Source organism: Carettochelys insculpta, chromosome 29 (genome assembly GCF_033958435.1).
Source record: "Carettochelys insculpta isolate YL-2023 chromosome 29, ASM3395843v1, whole genome shotgun sequence".
Taxonomy (NCBI): Eukaryota; Metazoa; Chordata; order Testudines; family Carettochelyidae; genus Carettochelys; species Carettochelys insculpta.
Window position 1 is genome coordinate 1489430 of NC_134165.1, and position 24108 is coordinate 1513537.

The 24108-nt window shown below is 51.3% G+C and overlaps 1 protein-coding gene across 12 annotated transcripts in view; it reads left to right on the forward strand.

Annotated features, from left to right (window-relative positions):
- The window catches only part of DNM2 (dynamin 2), a 57374-nt gene that overhangs the window by 12619 nt on the left and 20647 nt on the right, over window positions 1–24108 (forward strand). For 3 of the 12 annotated variants that reach the window (XM_074980027.1, XM_074980022.1, XM_074980023.1), the window contains exons 2-15: window positions 1803–1876; window positions 9824–9973; window positions 10255–10458; window positions 10985–11083; window positions 11407–11567; window positions 12307–12449; window positions 13545–13680; window positions 14508–14575; window positions 15685–15823; window positions 18712–18798; window positions 19222–19292; window positions 20437–20466; window positions 21380–21431; window positions 22247–22258. In XM_074980027.1, coding sequence (XP_074836128.1) covers window positions 1803–1876; window positions 9824–9973; window positions 10255–10458; window positions 10985–11083; window positions 11407–11567; window positions 12307–12449; window positions 13545–13680; window positions 14508–14575; window positions 15685–15823; window positions 18712–18798; window positions 19222–19292; window positions 20437–20466; window positions 21380–21431; window positions 22247–22258 — 1426 coding nt within the window. Of the gene's footprint in view, window positions 1–1802; window positions 1877–9823; window positions 9974–10254; window positions 10459–10984; window positions 11084–11406; window positions 11568–12306; window positions 12450–13544; window positions 13681–14507; window positions 14576–15684; window positions 15824–18008; window positions 18148–18711; window positions 18799–19221; window positions 19293–20436; window positions 20467–21379; window positions 21432–22246; window positions 22259–24108 lie in introns of all 12 variants that reach the window. The other 9 variants (XM_074980029.1, XM_074980025.1, XM_074980026.1 and 6 more) reach the window with 5 other exon arrangements.

Below are 24108 nucleotides of genomic sequence, written 5' to 3' on the forward strand. Positions count from 1 at the left end.
GGGGGTGACTCATTCCAGGACTTCTCTTTGCGTCCAAGGAGTGTTGCCAACTCTTTGTCTTACTGTGCTGTTCATCAGAACACCAGCCCTTCTGAGAAATAATCTGAACTATTTAAGCATGTGTGATTTCCGAGAATAAAGAGGGAATGGCTGGCTGGCTGATTGTCTGAAAATTAGATGAGCGCAGTTTTAGTAACCATGTCGTCTCTGGTCATGATTAAAATGCTAATGGCTGAAAAACCAGACTCCACTGCTGTGATCCTTGATACCTGTTGCACTGTTGATATAAGGCGGCAGCAGGCACCTGAGGGCCTGGCAGCTGACCCTCCCTCTGGTTTTCCAGTGCTGTTGTGCTGCCGATCTCTTTAGATACTAAAGCATAATGAGCATGTAAATGAGTACTTTTTTAGCTACACCAGCTCTGCTATAGCATACAGTGGGTGGCACCCTCTCCAGAGGCCTCAGGACAGGATGTCCAACCTTTTTTCATCAGGGGCCACATGGCAATTTTTAGTGTGTTCTGGGGGGGGGCGGGGGGAGCTGAACAGAAAATAGCCCCAAACTGTCCCCTGCCCATCTCCAGGCTTAATCCCGCTCGCAGCCCCAGAGTGCATTGCCGCCAGCCCCACACCCTGTCTGGGTCTCTGCCACCGGGGCCAATGGAGGATCTGCAACCTGGCGGCCAGCTCTCTGTGGAAGCTAGTGCCACTGTAGCAGCTGGCCCCTCAGTGGGCTGGATTCTGGCCCTGGGGCTGCCTTAGGAGAATATATGAAACCCATCCCTGTAATGAGTTTCCAGTCTCTCTACTAATGTAATAGGTGCCATCATGTGCCAGCAGTGGCCCACTGCAATTTACACTGGCCAGACTGGACAGTCTCTCTGTAAAAGAATAAATGGACATAAATCAGACATCAGGAGCGGTAAAGTACAGAAGCCTGTGGGGGAGCACGTCAATCTCCCTGGATACTCGGTGGCAGATTTAAGAGTGACAGTCCTGAAACAAAAAAGTTTCAGAAATCAAATGGAGAGAGAAATCTCTGAGCTGCAATTTATTTGCAGATTTGACTCCATTAACCATGGATTAAACAGAGACTGGGAGTGGCTCACAGCTTACAAAGGCGGTTTCTCTGCTCTGGGTGCTAATATCTCCCCATTAGACTCTGACAAAGGCTCACATCCCCCTTTCTGATCTGACTTGTTTTTTTCCTCTTTTGATAAGTGCTGTTGATACTGGGCCATTTCCACCTTGCCGAATAGACCTTGTCAGCTCTGGCCCTCCCTCCTACTGGGACCCCACTCTTTAAATACCCCACTGAAGCTACCCCTCCACTCATGCATCTGATGAAGGGGGTCTTTGCCCACAAAAGCTTATGCTCCAAAATATCTGTTAGTCTGTAAGGTGCCACAGGACTACTTGTTCTTGAAGCTACAGACTAACATGGCTACCTCTCTGATACTAGTCTCTCTCTCCTGTCTTCCTCACTGAGAACTGTGAATGTGGGGGTCTGTAAGTCTTGTGGCTAATACACTGAACAGGGACTGAGGAGCGTGGGGTTCTGTCACAGATTCCCCCTTGTATTTGGGACACTGGGGCACAGCAAAAGGCAAATGACTTCTCTGTGAAATGGAGGAGCTAGTGAGCTCAGCAGTGCTGGGGAGCATGAGTATGCAGGGTTTGTTGCAATGGAGTCTCTAGGCATTGCCATTATACAAATAATGCGCCTGTGTGCTGCTCCTCGATATAGTATCTGAATGCCTGAGTGTTTAGTCCTGTGAGTAACTCTCTTTTATTTCCTTGCAGAGACTTCCTTCCCCGTGGGTCTGGAATTGTCACCCGGCGTCCTCTTATTCTTCAGCTAATCTTCTCAAAAACAGGTACGGTGCGGGGCTGAGCAGCTTGTTGCTCAATAGATCAAAACACAAACTGCTCCCTTATGGATATGGGCTTGAGGATGTCTGAAGTTTGCTCTTCCAGTTGGGTAACAAGTCTAGTACTTGGCAAATGCTGCTTTCAGTAGATGGCAGATCAAAAACAAAAGTGGAAATCTGTTTGACTGTCTGTCTGTGTTTGTCCCTGGTAGTCGTGCCACTTAACAAGTTTATGAATATGTAGGGAACAGCTCTGGCTCTCGTAAATACTCGTGGAATGAGATTTTTTGTAAACTCTAGAGACAAAAGCTGCCCTGTACATGGCAAAGGAGATAGGGGGCTTGTTTTGTGTAATTTGGCATGAGTACTGTAATTTCAGCAAGCAGCTAATCAAGAACGCGTACCACAGGCGTAGCTCTCTGGGTGGAAGTGCTGTGGCAGATTGTTTCTGCATTAGTCTGTCAGTTTACACAGCAATCAATGAGTCCATATAAACTTATTCTGAGTTGTTTAACAGGCCTAGTTCTTTAGATACAACTCTCTGGCCTTTTGTTATGGTGGGTTAGATGAATGTAGAGGTATCTTCTAGTCTAAAATCTTCAAAACTAGCTGTAGACCTCAGTTTTGGGTATCTTGGTAGGGGAAGGAACAAACAGACTGATCTAGGCAGGGACTAGCACTGCAGGCAGTCACCAGAAGGGGTTTCCTTTTCCTCATTAGGCTTCAGTTTCCCCTCTGTCCCTGGCCGCCTTCCTTTCTGGGTCATGCAGCATCACTGATATTTATGCTGCTATTCTTCAGTGCAGTGAGAGAGAGAGTTGGGCCAATCGATCTGTTATGTGTAAAAGACCAAATGAAGCTGTCAGATTGACTCCCTGCTGGTAACTGTGATGGGTTCAGTTCATACAAAGCCATTCCTGTTCTCACAGTGAAAAATGATGGGATTTCTTGCTGCTTTACCAACGTGGCATTTTGGTGGAACAAATTAACTCCCTCTGGTTGTGATGGTAGTGCTTTCCAAAACAACTAAAAACAGCTTTGAAGCATTGTGACTCTTCGTAGTTTTCCTTACTTGATAGCTCAGTGATTTTGAGCATTGGCCTTATAAACCCAGGGTTGTGAGTTCATTCCTTGAGGAGGCCATTCGGGGGTCTGGGGCAAATAGACTTAAAAAAAAAAAACAAAAACTCTCGGGGATGGCATTTGGTCCTGCCAAGAAGGCAGGGGACTGGACTTGATGACCTCCTTGAAGTCCCTTCCAGTTCTAGGAGATATGTGTATCTCCATGACACTGAGCAGGTAGTGATCTCAGGGACTACCCCATTCTCCTGGTGGCAGGTATGTGACTTTTGCAGGACCTGTTTACCTCTTCACCAAACAGACTTGCTTACAAAATCCTGGCTTGTCTCTCTTTCTGCTGCTGTTCTAACAGTTCCTTATTTCTGTGTGAGCGATGGAAATCATAGTAACCAACCTTGATCGTGGCTCCGTCACAGATACTGAGCATAAGGAATGTGAAAAGGATAAAAACAAGTTGCGCACCTCTAACCTGAGCACATGCTTAAAATGCTGGAGAACCTGATCTCCGGGAAGGCATCTCTTGTTCCATTACTTTGAAGGAAATATGCCCAAGGAGTCTCTTTCTCTGTCCTTTTTAGAAGAGACCTGTGCCCCTTTACCCCTTGGGATTGGGCAAGTGCAGCCCCAACAATCATGCGTGTTAGTGGTTGGCAAAGGACCCTAGGGCTTGTGTTTTCAGAGGGAGCTTCGCTGTTGAATGCGAGATGGGTTAGCTTTTGTGGAGAGAATACTTTCCAAACACATCTCCCAGGGAAGTCGGGGAACAGATCTATCAGCAGAGTTAACTCTCTCCTAGCCACCCCAACACCACATGGGAGCAGTAGCTACCAAGTGTCTGTTCCTGTTGATCTGCAGATGAGGTCTGTTGCCAGCCCCGTAAACAATGCGTTAAACGGTATGGAAAGTTCCTGCAGACGGGGTTCTTTCTTTGGAGTGCTGAAACTTATGCCCCAAATGCAACTGCAAATTGGAAGCATTTATATCTCAAAAAATCGTAATATCTAGTGTTCAAGGTACATGAGGATTTAGCAACATTTCAGTCTGACTGTGCTCATTGGTTTGTTACATGGATGCAAAGTGCTCCTCATCTGCCAGCTGAGACACAACCAACTTCAGGGGCCTCTGGGATGTGGAGGATTTGTTTCCAGCTGGAGTCCTGGTCTTGCTGGATTGTGGAGGAGTATGAGCAGGTAGGATTGGTTGACGTTGCTGCGAGGTGCTGCTGATGGAGTGACACTGCTGGGTCCTACCTGAATGACCGAACGCCCATTAAAATCAAAGGAAGAATCTTTCTGTTGATTTTAGTGGGCTTTGAATTGAGGCCTTAAACTCTCCTGCAGAGCAGTGGTTCTCCACTTTTTTTCTTTTGGAGGCCCCCGTTGTGCTATATACTTCCCTGGCCCAGCTGTGCAGTAACTGGCTTCTGCATATAGAAGCCAGGGCCAGTGTTAGGACAGTTATAGTGGTCTTGCAAAGCCAAGTTGCTCAAGCTTTGGTGTCAGCCCGATTGTGGAAGGGCTTGGGGCCCTGGGCTATAATCCTGCATGGGGGAGGTTTGTCTTTCTGCCCTAGGCCCTAATGCAGGTCATGCTGAAACCTGCTTGGAAGTGGGGGTCCTGGAGCCCAGTTCAGAGCTATTCCTCTAGACTTGGCATGCTTGCTAGCACCAAGATGTGTTAAACAAGGTCAAGGTTCCCTGGTTTGACCCTCCTGATTTGCTCGCTGCCTTGTATGCACACAAGCAGCGGCTGCTTTGGTGCCATGGGTCAGTTCAGCCCTTTCAAGCCAAGCACAGATTCCAAGGCATTCCAGCCTGGGAGGAGTGAGGCTGGGTTAATGTTTAAGCGCTGTCTCCGCAGTAAATTGCTGGCTGGTGAAGGTGAGCCTACAAGTCTTCCTGTCCCACCACCCGTAGGGGGGGGTTCTTGCCTGCCCCTGGGTGGTTGGGTGCAGGAGAAAGTGAGGCAGCAGCAGAAGCTCTTGGCAGGTGGATAAAGGGCTTCAGCATCAGTTCAGCTTTGCTGTGTCTTCTGCTGTTAAGTAAAAGGCTTGAAATGCAGTGTTCCATGCCAGTGGTGACTGCAAAAGCAACGAGGGGTCCTGTGGCACCTTCTAGACTAACAAATGTACAAGCATAAGCCTTCATGGGCAAAGATCCACTTTGTCAGATGCAGGCAGTGGAAATTTGCAGAGGCAGGTATAAATAGGCAGGCCAGAGCAAGGCTGGAGATAACCAGGTTAACTCAGTCGGGGAGGGTGAGGCCTGGTACCAGCAGTTGATCTGGAGGTGTGAACACCAAGAGAGGAGAAGCTGCTTTTGTATTTAGCCAGCCATTCACAGTCTTTGTTTAATCCTGAGCTGAGAGTCTCAAGTTTGCAGATGAAATGCAGCTCAGCAGTTTCTCTTTGGAGTCTGGTTTTAAAATTTTTTTGCTGTAGGATGGCTACTTTTAAATCTGTTACTGTGTGTCCTGGGAGATTGAAGTGCTCCCCTACAGGCTTTTGTACATTGCTATTGTATATTGATGACTGGAAAGTCCTGCTTGAAGTGCAGAACAGGGAGACAGTCTTGCTTCCTGGAGAGTCCTGCTTTTATGGCTACTTAGGGCCTGTTAAATCCCAAAGGAACAGAGAAACTGTTTTGCCTCCTTGGTCCAACTATTGGCATTCATTAGTGCCTAGGGCAGGGGTTTGTGCTTGACTGTGGAGCCTCTGACAGTCAGTGATCCCTGTGAACTGAGTACTGGGGTAGCTGCCCAGGAGAGAGGCAGGGGCTTCCAGCTGATTAGCAGAGCACCCCCAGCTGGCAGCTGGTGTTCCTTCTGGTGGTTCACATAATTTATTCCACCCATAGATGGAAAGAATTAGAGGAAACACGGGTCTCAGTCTGGGTTTGGCTGGGAGTCTCCTGGAACTGGGCTTCTGCCTTCATATGGGGAGATTTGTTAGCGGCCAGCCCAGCAGGGCTAAGGCAGCTCCCTCCCTGATATGGTCCTGCACCACCTCTGGAAGCAGCTGGAATGCTGCTGTGAGAGAGAGAGAGGGGCTCTTCCCTCTGCCCTCACCTGCAGACACCTCAGGGTGGTGATGGGGAACTGTAGCCAGTGGGGGCTGGGGCAGCAGCCCTCAGCACTGTTTACACTCCCCCGACCAGAAGTCGCTGCCAGACAAGCCAGCGGTGCAGGAGGGCAGACAGCCTTCCTTGGCACTGCTATACCACCACCTCGGGCAGCTGGAGCCCATGCCCAGAATATCTCCCATACCCCAACTCCCTGCCTCAGCCCTGAACCCCCGATACCCAAACCTACACCCCCCTGCCCTGAGCTCTTTGCAGTCCAAGCCCAAATCCCCTCCTGGACCCCAAACCCCTCCCAGAGCCTGTACCACGCACCCCTGAGTATTGCAGCAACGTCACAGATGCTCATCTGCAGGACCGCATCTGACTAGCTCTTTTGAATTACAATCTAAATTTCAACACACTGGGGCAGATCATGTAGAGTCACAGGTGTTGCACTGAGGACTGGCTAACGAGGGAAAAGGTGTACTAATTAAATCGCTCTTGATCTCATCTTTAGGTAACAAACTGCTGCATTTTCTTTGAGGTATTTCTTGGTTTGTTCTTAAACTCAAGGTCACTTTTTGAATTTAGAGGCTGAAGACCACTGGTGTACGGCTGCGAGAGCAGATCCCCTCTTTGCACTGCTAGCCCAGCTTGAGCAGGGCAGGGACAGAGAGGGTTGGGCTGTTCCAGTACTGTGTGTCTTATCTCCTGGTGGCATTTGGTATCAGAATTGAGTCGGGGTCTGAATGTTCATCTGACCAGTTCTCTGGTCTGTGTTATAAAGGAGGTTAAACTAGGTCAGTCAGGATTCCCTCTGTCTCTTTCCATCTGTGTGTGGGACTAAAATATGTTATGTGCACCAAGGCATGTGTGGATTTGACCCACCAGTGGGGAAAAAACACTACTGGTTGGGGGTGCTCTGCTAGTCAGCTGGGCAGCATTTGAATCTCTCCTGGGTAGCTGCCCAAGCCCTCAGCTTACAGGGAACAGTTGTCACAATAGTCCCTGCTGGCCTTGGAACCTGTGACCCAGAGAGTGAGTGATGTGCACGTGTCAGAGCAGGAGGAGCGTGGTTTGGTTTGATACGTGCGTATGCGCACACACCTCAGTGCCTCGGTTTTCCCTCTGGGAGGACACTGCCTCCTTGCTAGCAGTGTCTCGGGTTAGCGATTAAAGAATGGATGCACAGCACTGCCCTGTTGCTCCTCGCTGGATGTGAAATCCATGCCATGCTCTTGAGTGTGGATGGCAGCAACACCTGCAATACTGAGAGAGCCCTGACCAGGAGCGAGTTGTGTTGTTGCTGTCTCTGTTCTGGTGCCGCTCACTGGGCATTCCCCTAGCTCCCTGATCAGAGCCTGTACCTGGTGTATTAATCTGTTTCCTCCCACTCCCCAGGAGCAGTTCAGATGCAGCCAGTGAGTGTCTTGGCAGGTTAGACTCTGATCTTTCTTCAGGACTCAACAGTCCAGCAAGGAAGTGTTCCCAATGATGTGCGGGGAGCGAAAGGCAAACCGAGGCAGTGATGTCTGGGTTCGCTAGCTCACCCTAGTGCCAAAACCAACACACAGCTTGTGCCAGCATCTTGCCCGCAGGCCGTTTCCCCTCCCATAAGGCCAGCGTCGGGTCATAGCTACATCAGAGCAGCTCGGTTATAGTGCAGAACCTGCGAGAAAAGTCTTGGCTGGTGGAATCTGAACTCTAGAGCCTGCTGCTTCTTGCCTTGGATGGCTAGACTGGTTAGCAGCACCCAACTGGGTGATCTCTGGGGAAGCACGGGCCTCTCCTTGGGTTACTGGCTTTCATGGCCCGACTGTTGAACCACAGGCTCCGGTCCGCTTGCCATAGAATAAGACTTCCCCTTTCTCTCCTTGGGGGGCCTCCTGAGAGCCATCTATGAAGCATGGAGGGTGTGTCTACACATGGAGCTCTCCAGGAACAGTGGTTGCACTGCACGTTCACACCCCTTCCCCTAATCCAGATTAACTGGCGAGCACAGACAAGCCTTTGGCCTGCTGGTGTAGGAGGTGCCAGAGCAATGTGGCTTATGGATGCTAGGAATCCTCCCCGTTCAATGTGGCTTTCTTGCTCTGACGACCTTGTATTTACATACAGTCCAACAGTGGTGGTGGGAAAGGGGAGGGGGCGGGGCTATTGGGAGTTTGTAAGAGATGCTTTAATTTTAATGTAATAAAAGAAATCTGCATTGTCCATTAGTTACCGGGCTTTACGGCAGGCAGCAGAATAGCTGCTAAAATGAGCTGAAGGGCTAAGCTGATCTTGTGCTGGGTCATGTGTGTCTCATCTCAAAGTCTTGGTTTGGGAAGAGGGGGGTATCCCTGTCTACGCTCTACACAGCAACTGTCTACAAAAGTACCCTGCCTGCCCTTTTCCGGTATATTGCCTGTGCCGCACGAGGACCGTGGGTTCTGCTCCTGGCTCTGCCACTGACCTGCTGGGTGAGCTTGAGAAAATTGCTTCCCTTCCCTGAGCCTCAGTTTCTCCTCCTGCCCCTCACCTGTTTAGAGTGTCAGCTCTGTGGACTGGGACTGTCCTTATGCAGCACAAAGCGGTTTTGATCTAAGCCTCCCAAATGCTGCCGTCATTCAGATAATGAGCCTTGCTGGCTGGGTGGGGGAAGAGAACCACTTGGGATCATGTCCTCCTTGGAAGGATAACTTCCCTGTGTGTTGCCTTGGCTGGGTGGAGAGGCAGCTCAGTCTGAGTGTCTTCCCCAGAGCAAGGTGGTGTGATGCACCTAATCGGGTGTGGATCTTTTGTGTCTGTGGTTGTAGTGTGTGAATGTGTGGGGTTCCTGCCCCTAAGCCTTAGCTGAATTTTAAAGTAAGGTGCAATGGGCCCTTGAGGGAAGGAACAATCTCCCCACCCGATGGGTTGGCTCTAGTTGTTAGGTAGGGTCAGCTCCCTCTTCTGGTATCTGTTGGAAGAGCGCTGGGGATGATGTCACTGGGGATTCTATAAAACCAGGAGGGGTGGGGAGGAAATAAACAAGGAAGTGCTCTTTGCTCCTTTTCATCCTACAAGGGTTGCCCAGGGAAATTAGTAGGCAGCAGGTCTAAAACAAACAAAAGGAAATATTTCTTCATAACTCTGCCACAGGAGGTTGTGACAACCAAGACTACGTAACATGGCTCAGAAAGGAAGAGACGGTCAAGGGGGCTGGCTCCATCAGTTGCTATTAGCCAGGATGGAAAGGACTGGCATCCCTCGCCTCTGTTTGCCAGAAGCTTGGGATGGGCAATGGGGAGTAGATCACCCAGTGGTTCCCTGTCCTGTTCATTCTTCCTGGGACACCTGGCATTGGCCACTCTCGGTACACAGGATACTGGGCTACATGGACCTTTGGTCCAGACTAGTGTGGTCTGTCTTTTATGTTCCACTTGTGCAGAGAGGCAGCTGTCAAATTTTGTGCTGCTGAGAGGGTGCAGGGGAATGTCATGGGGCTTTGAATCTGTTTCTGGTGATCGCTGCTGCATTCTCCAGCGTTGAGCGGGACAGCTTTCCTGCCACCCTGCTCTGAATCCCTGCAGTGCTCACAGAGTGTAATGTGACTTTGGCTTTCTGCACCAGACTGTCTGCTTGGTTCCCACAGAGCAGATGCTGCATTGCTGAGCTTCAAATAGCTAGGGCCTCACAGCCTTGATGCAAGCAGCAGTTCTCTTGGGGCCTGGGTCTGTTTACACTGGAGATGAGCTCAGCCCTTTGATCCAGCCTCTTGCTGGGAAAGGGTGTCTAGTCAAAATCAGCCTGTTTCATTATAAACCTCAGGGCTGTCTGTGTCTGTCTTCCAGAATATGCTGAGTTTTTGCACTGCAAATCCAAAAAGTTCACAGATTTTGATGAGGTTCGGCAGGAGATCGAAGCAGAGACAGACCGGGTCACGGGAACCAATAGAGGAATCTCTCCTGTTCCCATCAACCTGAGGGTGTATTCTCCACATGGTGAGTGAGACTTCCCCTCATCCAATCAGAGCGTATCACATTATGGTGTTCTGACGCTTCAGTGAATGGGTAGCAGCAGCGTCTCAGAGGTTTGAAGGTCCCCAAAGACCAGGATCTCTTCCTGAGTAGAAGACCTGCAATGACATAAGGAGGGCAGGCAATATCCTAGCTGATCCTCTGGGTACCCCTGCACACACCCCTTCTTTCCCCCACCCCGCTACAGGGAGAAAATACTCTGCCTCCCTCCACGCAGCAGGAGTTCTGCTTTCCTCTCTCCTCAGTGCTGAACCTGACATTGATCGACCTTCCGGGTATCACCAAGGTGCCAGTGGGAGACCAGCCTGCAGACATCGAGTACCAGATCAAGGACATGATCATGCAGTTTATCAGCCGAGAAAGCAGCTTGATACTTGCAGTGACGCCAGCCAACATGGATCTGGCAAACTCAGATGCTCTCAAAATGGCTAAGGAAGTAGATCCTCAAGGTAAAAGAACGTGCCTGCCTGCTGTCATAACTGCTGCAGACCCCTTTAGCAAAGTGAAGAGGATACCCGGGCTTCCGGGTGTCCCACTGAGCAGCGCTCACTGCTGCAGGGAATCCTGTTCTCTCCTGCCAAGCTCCCCGCCTGGGACTCTCCTATCCTAGGCGTGCTCTTTATTTCTATAGCCCTGCAGAGGCAGACTCACGAGGTAACTGCCTTAACTGAAGGGTGGGACTTAATGCACTGAGGTCTCTCCTAGGGAGCCATGTGACTTCCGTGGCTCAGGCTGCTGCACTAATTAGTAACTAGCTCAGCTTGGCCACGTGAGCCAGCTGTGAGCACAGAAACTGCAACAGTGAAGTGCTCCAGGCTGATTGGAGGGTTATGGCTCTTGCTTATGGAAACTGAGAACTGCTGTGTCTGCTTACCTGCCTGCAGACCAGGCCAGCCTCTCTCAGCAGACCTGGCAAGGTGGGGGAGGTGGTGCTGATGATCTTTCTACCGCGCTCTCTCTCTCTCTCTCTCCCAGGCCTCCGAACAATTGGTGTGATCACCAAACTAGACCTGATGGATGAAGGCACTGATGCCAGAGATGTTCTGGAAAACAAACTGCTTCCTTTAAGAAGAGGTAGAATGCTACCCCTTGTTCTATAAGCCTTCTGCTGTGATCACCTCCCTCTCCTCCCATTCACTTTCCGTCTGTTTCACGACCTGTAGAAGACAGAGGTGCCAGAGCTCTTGTGCATGGGACCTGCCAGTGGGGGGTATACCCAACAGAGAGGCCCAGTTACCTTCTTGAAGAGATGCTCTTTTGTGCAAGTGAATAAAGTTCATGTTTGTAACAGTATCAATAACCCCAGGGTCTTTGCAGGGAGCACAGGAGTTCAAGGCTGGTGCTCCAGCTGTGTCATGCCCTAGAGAGAGCGAGTATGTGGGATTGTCCCGTTTCAGGCTACATCGGTGTTGTTAACCGGAGCCAGAAGGACATAGAAGGCAAGAAGGACATACGAGCAGCACTGGCGGCGGAACGGAAGTTCTTCCTCTCTCACCCGGCCTACAGGCACATGGCAGATCGCATGGGCACACCGCACTTGCAGAAAGTCCTCAACCAGGTAGGCCAGCCTGAGGGTCGTCAGGGTGTGGGTCCTACTTACCTTCGAAGGTGGCAAGTTAGTTAACTAACAGCTCAGAGTGGTATTGAGGAGCACGTTGTCAAGTGATTACAGCTGGGGCTGGGAACTTAGACTGGCTGTGTGCCCAACCCACACAAAGCACCACTGTGAAAGCTTGGGCAAGTCTGCTCTTCCCCAGCCTTGGATTCCCCATCTGCAGAGTATCAAAGTCCCGCTTGTCTGAACACTGTACATCTACTAGTGTGAATTCCATACAATGCCGGAGGTGCTTGTAGCCAGCAGGATGGAGGGGGGAGTCTCTTCCACTGGTTTACGTGGTGCAGTTAGCCCCCAGTGAGCACTCAGTTTTGTCATCTCCCCCGTTTTGTGGGTCTTTCACACAGTCAGAGAAGGCGAAAGTTATTAAAACTGGAAAATCTCCTTGGAAAGCAGCAGAGGGGGCTGGCTCAGGCCTGAGGACTGCTCTGAAGTCTTTGAAATTGGCTTGTCTCTTTTTAACTTATTTGGCTGGAGCTTATTTCCACTCCTAGTAGAGCAGCCAGTTCAGTAAAAGGATTCAAACCTGATCAGTAGAGAAGCACTTCCCCAGGCTCCTGTTCTGCAGTGTTGGCTCTGGCCTCTGGCTTGTCTGTCCGTTCTCAAACCTATCCTGTAATGTTAAGCAGCTAGCACGGTGGGGAACCAGCAGCCCTGACAACTTCTCCCGTCGTCTTAACAGCAACTGACTAACCACATCCGTGAGACCCTGCCCTCTCTGCGCAGCAAGCTGCAGAGCCAGCTGCTCTCCCTTGAGAAGGAAGTGGAGGAGTACAAGAACTTCCGCCCTGATGACCCCACACGGAAAACCAAAGCCTTGCTGCAGTACGTGACCCCCCGTCCCTTTTCGACAAGACAGGCCCTGGATGTTGGCTGACTTTGCAAACGGGAGGGAGTGGGAGAGAGTCTAGCCTGAAATTGAAACTTCCTGGTTTAAACATAGGGCTATATTTAGCTTCCTGATTTCTTGAAGTGCGTGAATCTCAGCTGGTTGTGGAGCCCAAAGTAGTACATGATGCCTAGCCCCTGGCTTTAGAAATTGGCAGTGTGGCAGGCAGGAGATGCCAGCTTCGAACAGGTGGTGCCCATCAGTTGGCATGGACCCAAGAGGCTAAACACCTTGCTGTGCTGATGGGTATGCTGGGAGGACTTGTTAAATCTGTTAAGATGCTTGTCAGACAAGGGCTACGTCTACACTAGCCAAAAACTTCAAAATGGCCATGCAAATGGCCATTTCGAAGTTTACTAATGAAGCGCTGAAATACATATTCAGCGCCTCATTAGCATGCGGGCGGCACTTCGAAATTGACGCGGCTCGTCCAGACGGGGCTCCTTTTCTAAAGGACCCCGGCTACTTCAAAGTCCCCTTATTCCTATCTGCTCATAGGAATAAGGGGACTTTGAAGTAGCCGGGGTCCTTTCAAAAAGGAGCCCCGTCTGGACGAGCTGCGTCAATTTCGAAGTGCCGCCCGCATGCTCATGAGGCGCTGAATATGTATTTCAGCGCTTCATTAGTAAACTTCGAAACGGCCATTTGCATGGCCGTTTCAAAGTTTTTGGCTAGTGTAGACATGGCCAAGCTGTGCAGGCAAATCACTGATATTGTCTTGGATTTCCTGTACCTACAACAGTGATCCCCATAAAATCCACTTGGTCAAAAGCCTTGTATAAGAGCAGAGAAGCAGCCTGGGGTATCTGACCGAAGGCGAGCGACTATTATTTTTATTCCCCTAATTGTAGCAAAAGGGAGATGAAATTCATGAATCCCACGGGGAGAGAAAGTAGCAGTTTCTCCAGTGGCCCTGCCCAGATGAAAGGAGATCGCAGCCAGCCCCATGCTAGCTGCAGCTGAAATAGCTGGTCTCTTACAGCCTTTGCAGTGTTTGGCTGATCCCTGTTGCTATGGCTGGTTCTTTGCAGGATGGTCCAGCAGTTTGGGGTGGACTTTGAAAAGCGGATTGAAGGCTCAGGAGACCAAGTGGACACACTAGAACTCTCTGGTGGTGCCAGAATTAACCGTATCTTCCACGAGAGATTCCCCTTCGAGCTGGTGAAGGTAAAGCTGATGCTGGTTTTAATACTTCTATCCAGCGGTGTTGATTTCTCTTGTCACAAAGCAGAATGTGGCTGGTTGCCAGCCATAGGACTGGTGCTGTCTCCAGTGCATATATGCCTGTCTTCAGGCTTTTTGCTTGTCCAGCAACCAGCGGAAGGGTCTTTTGACCATCCTCCCCTAGTGTTGGGTTGATGTTCTGATCCACTAAACCGCTGACTGGTTACGAACCTCCCTCCCTTCCTCCCACTTATCCATTGCTGCCTGGCATAGGGATCTGGGCCAGAGCAGAGCTGTTGGGAGATGGACCCTAACTAGCTTTCCACGCTGAGAAGACAGAGGGGTGGGATGTTGTTGCCTTTTTGGCTCAGCTGGTCTGGGGGTGGCATCAGCAGTGGGTGCTGATATGTCTAGGTAAGCAAAACCTCCTCTCTGACTCCGAAAGCAGAGCAGTTGAGAAGTGTTCTCTCTCCCTGCTCTCGACATCCCGTAACAAAGCAGAAACATTTCAGGTCTGGGGAGGGGGCCTTAGTCAGCTGTACTCATGTCCCCATCTCTGTCGTGCACAAGATGTTCTGTCATTCACTGCTGAGCCCCTCAGGCTTTCTACTGCTTACCTACATGGCAAGCTCTGGAGGCAGGTGCGGGGGGACGGGGGAATGTGTGTTGGTACCAGTGGCGCTTCTACAAACTGGCAAGTGGGTTTGCCTCTCTGGCTGGATGACGACAGTTTGAATATGAGCAACCTTCCATTGGAAGCCTGAGCTGAGACTGCTTCTCAGAAGTGCCTTGTTGTGTAATCTGTTTGGTTTCTTTTTTTTTTTTGGTAGATGGAATTTGATGAAAAGGACTTGAGGCGAGAAATTAGCTATGCAATTAAAAACATCCATGGCATAAGGCAAGTAGCGGAGAAGGAGACCTTCGGTATCGGTATTGCATCTGATTTTCCTATCAGCGGTCATGTCTGAACCTCTGCAGTCCAGCTTGTTTGTCATGAGGAAGCCAAAGGGGTTTAGAACCAGAGGTGGTTTTAGGGAATGAGAACAAGATGGCTCACAATTACATGGCTGGGGCTGTTTTCTTCCATGTCTGTCAGTGTAGTTGTTGAGCTGGGAGTCAGGATGCTGTGGCTCCACTCATGGAGGAGTCTCCTCCTGAGGCCCATGAGCAGAGTCTCGCTGAGAGAGGAGTGAAGGTCATTTTCTGTCTTCCCTTGAGACTGGAGGATAGAAGAATTCCTCCTTCACCTTGTGCATCTTCCAGAAAGGCAGGCAGTAGTCTATGGGAGGTGTATATTTTGAAAGTTGAACTCCCAGCTTGAGGAGAAGGGATCCAGGATATTACTGGACCATTGTGCTTGTAACCTTCTGGCTCTGGCGTGCCGTCGGAAGACGTGCTTTTTACACACTGACCGCAGTGGTGGAGCGGCACTTGGGTTTGGCCAGACACTCAGCCTGTACTGTCCCATGCTGCACTGGGCTGTAGCTCTGAGCTAGGGAGCCCTGCGCCTGACAGGGCTGAATTTACCATCCTGGAGAGGCCTCCCCTTACTTGCTGCTTCTAGCACACCGGCCCTCCTGGTCTTTTGTCCCCTCGGTGACTATTGTCTCGGGAATTACGGCTCTGCTCTCACAATGGTTCCTGGGATTGCAAAGGCTCCTTGCCATCCTCCTGCAGCGGAGCTCTGACCGACACTAAAACAGCCTGGGGTGTTGCTGCACTAGGCAGCTACTCCAGTCCCATGCACTAGAGAGCAGCTGTTAGTGGGCCTGAGTCCCAGCTCAGCCTTGTGCTCTCGATGTGAGATGTAACCCTTTCCAGCTCCAGGGGGCAATGTTGGCTGTACATCCCCAAGCGAAGGTCCTGTTGGTACTGAGGCCTGTCTAGTCTGCATGACTCGCTGTCTGTGTTGCTCTCGGTCAGGTCATGGACAGTTGCCTTTAAACCTGTTCACCTGTTTTGTTTTTTTTTCTCTGCCTCCCTCCCCCTGTGCACGGCTGCCTGTAGGACGGGGCTTTTCACACCAGACTTGGCATTCGAGGCCATTGTGAAAAAGCAGGTGGTGAAGCTGAAAGAGCCTTGTCTGAAGTGTGTCGACCTCGTTATTCAGGAGCTAATCAATACAGTTAGACAGTGTACCAGTAAGGTATCGAACCCGCTGGAGGCTCTCCATTCCCTTCCTACTCTGGGGGTAGCAAAACAGAGTGCTGCCACCATGGCATTGCTCTGCCTGCCCCCCTGCCTGGAAAAACTCCTGGAGGCTGGATGTGTGTAGGCAAAACAGGCCACGTGAACCCTTCGCTGCTCACTAACCTAGTGTGAGGCCTGGCACTGCCATGGGCTCCTCCCTCGGCAGACTGGCATCCCTGGTCTCAGAGAAAGGGTGTAAGGGTTGCCTCCAGCACACCTGAGACCCTGGCTTTGCCCAGTGTCCCTGCCATGGGGAGTCGTAAAGATCCAGGTAGTGCCTAGTGCTACGGGTCTTTTACGAGTTCTGTTCCCACCACCGATGCCCTTTCTCTGTGCCCCCATATCCTGTTTGTGATGAAACTGGTGTGCTTTGTAAGGTGCTTGGCGCTCTGCTCCTGAGCAGCACCACATAAGAGCTACAGATTATCATCCTCTTCATGCAGCCAGTATATCTGAGCTCTGTCCCTGGGGGAGGATCCCAAACTGTGTCGTTGTGACATCCAGCTGCAGGGCTTTGTGGTGCTTTGGAGTCTGCCAGGCAGGTGGGCAGGCTCTTCTGGGTTCTGTGGCCTTTCTTAGCATGTGTCTTCTCCAGCTGTGAGAGCAGCTGCTTTGCTTTACCCTGGGAAGCTGTGGCAAAGGGCGCAAAAGCCAGAAACAGTTATTGTAGCTGGTTTTATAAATCCCACAATTAATGAGGTGCTTGATAATGAGCAACGATTCCAAAGGGGTCTTGTTCTCCAGAAGAGTTAATTACCCTGGCACTCTGCAGTAGCAGCCACTTCCATATTTAATAAGTAGCTTCTCGGGACGACTGCATTTTAACCTCATCCAGTAACAAAGATTGAAGAAAGTTCCTCAGATGGGGCACTTCTTTATTTTAAAAAAAAAAAAAAAAATTCAGAGACCGGATCCTGGCCTCGGTGGATGGCCTCTCTGATCCCGTCGTCCAGTTCTGGAGGTGCCGGGGAAACAAATGCTTGAGTCTGTAGTAAAAGGCTTTTTGCCACTTGTGGGCCATTCCGCAAAGTGAACTAGCTCCCAGCTTTTGCTTCCCAAAGGTCTCGCTTGAGCAGAGAAGCTCAGCACTCCTCCAGTGATGCGCATGGTAGGGCGAGGTGGGAGGGGCTTGTTTCTGGATCAGGGGTTGTGCTCTGTTTGTGGCGGTTGTAGTGATCTCTGTAGCGCGGAGAAGCCAGCACTTGCTGCCCAAGTTCCTTCAGTCCTAGCCAATGTGGTGGGACCCCAAGGAAGAAGTCAGTTTAGGGAGTCAGCGGGACAGCCTGCAGGAGTGGGGCGCAGATGAGTTCTCGTAGGCGGGTGTGCTGCAGCCACACACACTCAGCTCAAATCGGAACAGTGGAACGTGAGATGTTTTCAGTGGGGATTTCTCTGGAGCTAGCAGGGCTCTCTACCACCCTGGGCCCTACACACAGCTTGTATCCTTGGAAACGTGTTCTAGCCTTGTTAAACCAAAAGATTGGGAATCTGGAAATGGCTTCCTCTCCCACCCCTCCACTTCTATGTGAGTCGTAGCAGCCACTCTGTCAGATAGTTGAAGGAAGAAGCCAGCACTCTGAGCCACCAGGAGCAGCATACGCCGTTACCTTTCCCCTGGTGAAGCAGCAGTCTTAAAGGCTAGCAGGCCGCTAGATCGGCTGCTAACTTGAAGTTTGGCACAGAGCTGGTGGCAGGAGCAATGGAACCTTTGCCTTTATTCAAGGCTCAGTTGAGCCAGACATTCAGCATCGTGCCGTCCCCTGCTCTGGGCTCGTGGAAACGCCAAGGGGTAGGAATGATTCACCATTGTCCCACCTGTTGTAGCCATCTTGCACCCATGTAAACGTTCGCAGAAGGGGCGCAGCAGTGGTGAGCCAGTTACTGAGCATCAGCCCCTTATGCAGTCCAGGATTTCACAGGTGAATTAGGAAACTGACGATAGTAAAGGAATTCAATGCTTTTTCAAATGAAACTGAAGGAATTTCCCAGGGTGAGTGCTGCTGCTTGTCCCTTTGCATGTTACTAACCTTTTTCTAAAATCTCCTTTTCTTTTCTTTTCTTTCTGTCTCTGCTGTTTTTTCCCCCACCCTTGCGTGCCTTTTGGTGTCTATCTTTCCCCTCTTGTGCTCTGCATGAGGCAGGACAGGGCTCTTCACGCCTGACATGGCTTTTGAAGCTATAGTGAAAAAACAGATTGTAAAGCTCAAAGAGCCCAGTTTGAAGTGTGTTGATCTGGTGGTCTCAGAGCTGGCCACGGTCATTAAAAAGTGTGCGGAAAAGGTAACTGGTCTTAATTCCTCCTTCTGCCTAACCTGCACATCTGGAATATATTGGCTCACAGGGCCCAGCTGATCAAAATGGGTCTGAGACAATTAAACTACCTTTTGTGGGAATCTGTGTCCACGTACAGCTGAATGCCTTTAGCCGAGGACATGCTTGCAAGTATCGGCTCCGAGTGGTAACCTGGTGTGCTGGCATGGGTCCTGCAGAGACATATTGCACAGGTGTTGCTTTACGCCATAATGATGTCCAAGGGCCAGTATCTCTGTGAGAGAATTTCCTTGGCCTTACTTAGCATAAGCCCATGCTTCATGCCTGGGGGATCGGCTCACCCCGGGGGGGTTGGGGCAAAAGGCCATTTGCCAAAGGCCATAAGCCCCCGCCCCTCAAGCTGATCCTGCCAATCTCTTCAGAAACAGCCAAGAGAACTGGACTTCTCTTCTGTCCTCCTGACAAAATGGGATTGGTCCAGCCTTTTCCTGCCCTCCTCAGTTTTGTGAGTGCTTTTGTGTCAAACTTTTTGTGGCTACTGTGATCTGATCTTCCCCTCCCCCTTCGTCTCAGCTTGGCTCTTACCCCAGGTTACGAGAGGAGACAGAAAGGATTGTTACCACTCATGTCCGGGAACGGGAAGGGAAAACGAAGGACCAGGTAAGTTGCCCTTGGGAGGGAGGAAGCATGTCTGTCCTGCCCTGCATCCGGTGCTTGGGGGCTTGTTATCTGTGTGGAGGGCAAAGTAAAACGTGGCTCACTCATGGCGGGAGGGTGTCTGATCTCAGCGCTGCCTGGGGAGAACTTGATGCTCCAACCAGAGCTGCATGAGAACATAACATCTCCACTTTGCAAATCCTCTGGGCCAAGCCACCTCCCACACAGGGCACTGGCGATCCTACAGTGCCCTCTGCTGCTAGCAGCGCAGACCGCGCCTTTCGGTTCGACAGCAGCACACAGCATTCCAGGCTGGTCTCGGCGCTGCAGAGCGGCCTCGAATGACCTGCGCTGGTGCCAAAAGTGGCACTTCCTCTGTGGGCCTGGTACCGTGTTCGGCTGATTCAGGTGTATGTGTCTTTCCAGATTCTCCTGCTAATTGACATCGAGCTGTCTTACATCAACACTAACCACGAAGACTTCATTGGATTTGCCAAGTAGGTGCCTTCATGCTATAGCTGGGGTGTGGGTGGCAGGACGTCTAGGTAACTGCTTGCAGTTAAGTGCCTTAATCGGTGAGCATGGGGGGGCGCAGCTATGCACAGCCCAAAGGGCAGGGAGTTGGACAGTCTGTAAACCTGCGCAGTGGGTGTGGGGGGCCTTGCCACCCTGTGTGTTGCTCGGCTGCAGGCAGGGTTGGAGTCCAGCACCTTTGGGCTGGGTGCAGCCTCTGGTGGAAGCGCTGGCTGCACGTGTGCTGTTCCCATTACCTCTCCAAAGAGTCTGGTCTTCAGGGCCTTGGGCAAGACTCTCCTTTGTTCCAGGCCTTTGCCTGAAGAGGGTCAAGAGGTAAAGCCTAAGGATCAGCCAGGATTCAGGCAGGCCCAAGTGCTACGTGCTCCCTGCCCCAACGAGTGTACGGAGCAGACCGGGGACGGGAGAGTGGGTCTCATCAGTTTAAAGCATAGGTGTGGTGGTGTGGCCATGGCAGGAGTTCTGGTAGGGCTTCCCAGCCCTCTAGGTAAACCCTCCCCAAGGAGAGTAGCTAACGCCCTAGGAGTGTGGCTCCCAGTGCTGGAGCCTGGCTTACACTGGCGCTGTGACCTGCTGCGTTCAGGGGGAGGTGGTTTTTTTTTTCCCCCAGCCCTAAATGACAAAGCTGCAGTGCAGGAACGAGGCAGCGTAAACTCAGCCATACTGTCTGGTGCGTGGGTTTTGGCCATGCAGGTGGGGATCTGGCCACTGGTGCAGACAAGACCTTTTAATTTGTGAACAAAACCTCCCCAGTGAAGAAAGAACAGAGCCAAGGAGTGTCTACGTCTGAAAATGAACCTGTAGTAGGCTAGGGTGGGACTCTAAAGTTGCTGCTGGATTCCCCGTGTGGAGACAAGCCCCAAGGGCAGAAGTCCCTGTGGCTGAGTGAATGCAATCAGCCCAAGGGCTGTCTCTGGGCAGTATGCTCACTGCTCCCCTTCTCACCTCCTGAATCACTTCTGGCTTTCCTCTGTTCTCCTGCCCTTTAAAGTCTCTGCTTTTCACACTTCAGTCACAGTTCCTTCCTCTCATCATCTCTCCTGTTCTTCCTTTGAACCACTTCACCCTTTCCTCTGGACTCTTCCGACCCTTCTCTAACGCCCCCAGCTGTTACACTGAGCAGCACTTGACAACAGGGTGGGTACCGTCTGGAAACAGTATGTAACTGGGTGAGGTGGGGAAGGGAGTCCTGCTCGTGCTGAAGGATGTGGTTACAGTGGCCGGAACAGCCGTGTGAGTGTGGGTTTTGCATTGGACAGAGCCCAAGCACCTTCTGGAGAGGTTCTGTGCATTTGGCCCATGGTCCCATCTCCACGCAGTGAGGGAGCAACTCTGAGGCAGTCGCTCCTGTGGCTTCTAGGCACAAGTCCAGAACCTTGTCAGTTGCATCCAACAAAGTGCAGGAGACACCCCTGGTTTTCTCCTGGCCCTCAGCTAATCTCCTCCAAATCCCACTTCCCCAGAACCCCTTTCTGCTGCCACCGCCCTGGGCTGGCTGTAGCAGAGCAGGAATGGTCAGTTCCTCCCATGTTACCTCGTAGCACTGGGGTGGGCACAGCCCAGAGCTGGCTAGAACTTGGAGCATGGCTGGGTTTACTAACCAAGTCCCTGACATTCTTTTAGCCTGTTGCCCTTTAGTGAGTGGATGCAGCTGGTTTACCTGAAGCTTCGTCCACAACAGATGCATAGGAGGAAGCATTGTAGTAGAGGTGTCAAGCCTTCAGATGCTTTGACTCAGAGGCTCCCCAGCTGTACAGGCTTGAAAGCACCGGAGTGCTCCTGGCTGCTGCTGGCTCGTGCAGCTGATAAACAGAACACTTCAGAAATCTCCTGGCCTCTCAAGTGCGGTCGGCTCTGAGTGGAGAGCTCAGGGGCCATCAAGAGACTGTGGGTGTTCGAATTGTGGCCAGCAGGTTCTCCCCCTGGCCGGACTAGCAAAGGGCTGATGTAGACTGTAGCTAGTGAATGCAGGTCAGGTCTCAATGGCCCCAGTAGCAGAGTGTTGATCTGGTGCTGTCAGTTGTAAAGCTGCTTTGCTTTTCTCTTTCAGCGCCCAGCAGAGGAGCACGCAGCTGAACAAGAAAAGAGCCATCCCAAACCAGGTACTGCACAGCTGGTCAGTTCATGCATCTCTTGCTAGCATACGCAGAGGGATTGGAGTATGTTAGGGGCCCATTTGAATCCATGTAAACATACTCGGTAAATCCAAGTGCAGCATTTTGTAGCCACAGAAGTCTGGAGAGCTGGATTCAGACCAGTTGGCATGCTGTCCTCCTGTGGGAAGGGCAGGGGGTTGGATTTTACCCTGTGTATTGACAGACATGAAATCTAGGTGTATGCTGCATGGAGTAGAACCTCCACATGCCTAGGTAGCTGGCTACCCACCTGCGCTCATTCCTAGGGTACTAGATCTTTACATGCAAACCCTGCCTCGGTAACAGATAGTCCAGACAAGTGGCCAATGGCACTGGAGGGTGTGCAGAAATAACCACGCCCCATCCTTTGGCAAGCCAGCTGTCTAGCGGGTCGCAGGGAAGCCGAGCAACCCAACGTACCAGGCAGTGCTGCTACACCTTGCTCATCTCTGCACGCAGCCGTCCTGTTCTGAGTGTGGTATTGCTATGTAGTCTGCGTCACTTGAGAAAAGGATTAGAAATGTCCCCATTGCATGGTGTCAGTCTGGCCGTACGTAACGATACGGCCACGGCCTCTTGGTTGGAAACACTGTAATGACATTAACACTGTGTAAAGATAATTAATAGCATGTAACTGTTTTCTTTTGCTGTTTTTTTCTGCTTTTTTCCTACCATTTTTGTGCTTCCTGCTTCTTCCCCCTCCATCACTTTGTTTCCCTCACTGTTCTGTCTCATCCTTTTATTCCTTTATTACCCACAACCCTAATTTTGCGCGCCTAAAGGGTGAGATATTGGTAAGTACCCATGTAGTGTGATAGTGATCTATAGATGAAGCCCAGTGATGGAGAAACCCTTTTTAAAAAAAAAAAAAAAAAAAATCCCCAAAATTGAAGAAAGTGACACCTCCTGTCTTGAAACCGAGCACACTTACTGCCTAGAAAATCAGCACTGTCCAAACGGAGCAAGGCGGCGTCTTTAGGGTCCCCCTCTGCAGAGGGAAATTATGGGATCTCCTGATCTGACCTAATGACGGGACTCGCCCTGGCATCTTGTCAGGAGACTGTGTGTTCAAGGTGGACACGGGCCTGTTTATTACCTGATAGCTGCAGCTGTCTCCAGCCTGTCCTGGATATAACTGAGGGGAACGCTCCAGTTCTTAAAATGAGATGTTGTCACTCTAGAGGTGGGGTGTAGCCATATACTTAGGTAGTGTGAGATCATATCCCAACCCCTTCGATCTCCTATCCCTCCACCTCCTGGCTTCCATGCTCTGAGGCAAGAGGGTTGGGGGAGTGGCTGGAGTACCTGGCATTGTGGACACCCTCTAACCTACTAGGATAAGAGAGGAAGCAAGGGCGGCTTTGGCTGGCCATTAGGAAGACTTCGGAATTGTCCAAGTGGTTAAACACAGGCGTCTGTTGCTGTGGCAGGCTGTGGAATTTCCTCTAACCTGCTCTTAAACATCTCTCATGCGGAACACCTGTCATGGAGGTCCGGGTGGTGTGTAGCTTTGCCTTGCATTTCGGGGGCAGGACTAGAAGACCTCCGCCTCCAGTCCTGTGATTCTCATGGGCAGCAGAGGATGCGTTGGAATAGGGGTGGGTAAGTCCGGTGTAGAAGATTGCTTCCCCTGGCTGCCTGGCAGCACGCCTTGGGGCTGGCACCTCCCCTTGAGTAGCTGCTCTAGCGTAAATGGCTGGCAAAGCTGATACGTGGAAGGTGGCACTCAGCCCTGCCTGAAATCAAGGTTAATTGCATCTGTGCAATGGGTGGCCTTACAGCAGGGTGGCCCCGTCTTTAGAGGTCTGCCCCCAGGCAGCTACCCTGGGGAAGACCTCGTCCGCTGCTCCTTCCTTTGGTGACTGACACGTCTGCCTGTACAACCTGCCAAATGTTAAGTGTACTCGCTTCTAAAGACAGGAGAGTGAGGACTGAAAAGCAACTTGCTTCCTCTGGGTGTACAGCGCTCTCTGGAGGGGGCAGGCTGCAGATTGGCTGGTGTGTCCCGGTGGCTCTCATCCTCACAGACTGCCCAAGAAAATGGAAACACCTGCTGCTTATGGCTGGAGGAGTCTCTGACCATGGCCAGGTTGTCCCCACTGGTACTTCCCAGCTGTCCTTTGCCCACGGTTCCTGGGAGCTGTATGTACTCTGGAAGGGTACCTGAGATGAGCCCTCTGGTCTGAAGGCTGCCTCCTGAGGCAGTGGTGGGACAGCAGTAGAGAGAGCTCTAATTCCCCCTCCTGGCTAGGGAGTGACCAGCCCCTTTCCCACCTGGAAATGCGCTTTATAAGCGTTGTCCCTGGTGGATGGAGCAACTGAGGCAGAAAGGGGAGGAGCCTCACTTGAGTTCGTCACAGCTGAGTTCCCTGCCTCGCTGGCCTGCTAATTCTGATGTGGGTTGAATACCTGAGGCACCTGCAACTTAGTCTGTAGGGATTTTGAGCCAGCCTGTGCTGTTTGTCTCCATGCTGGCTGGGTGGTTTGGCGTCTGCTGTGGGTCTCCTTCTGGTTTGTAGTGGCTCAGCAGGAGGTTTGGATTTGGCCCTGGAAGACGGCGCACAACCCTGCACAGTTCCGGCAATGGCTGGCACTGCTCTGGGTAGTCTCAGATGTAAAAGGCTAGTGGGGAACTGTGTGCAGC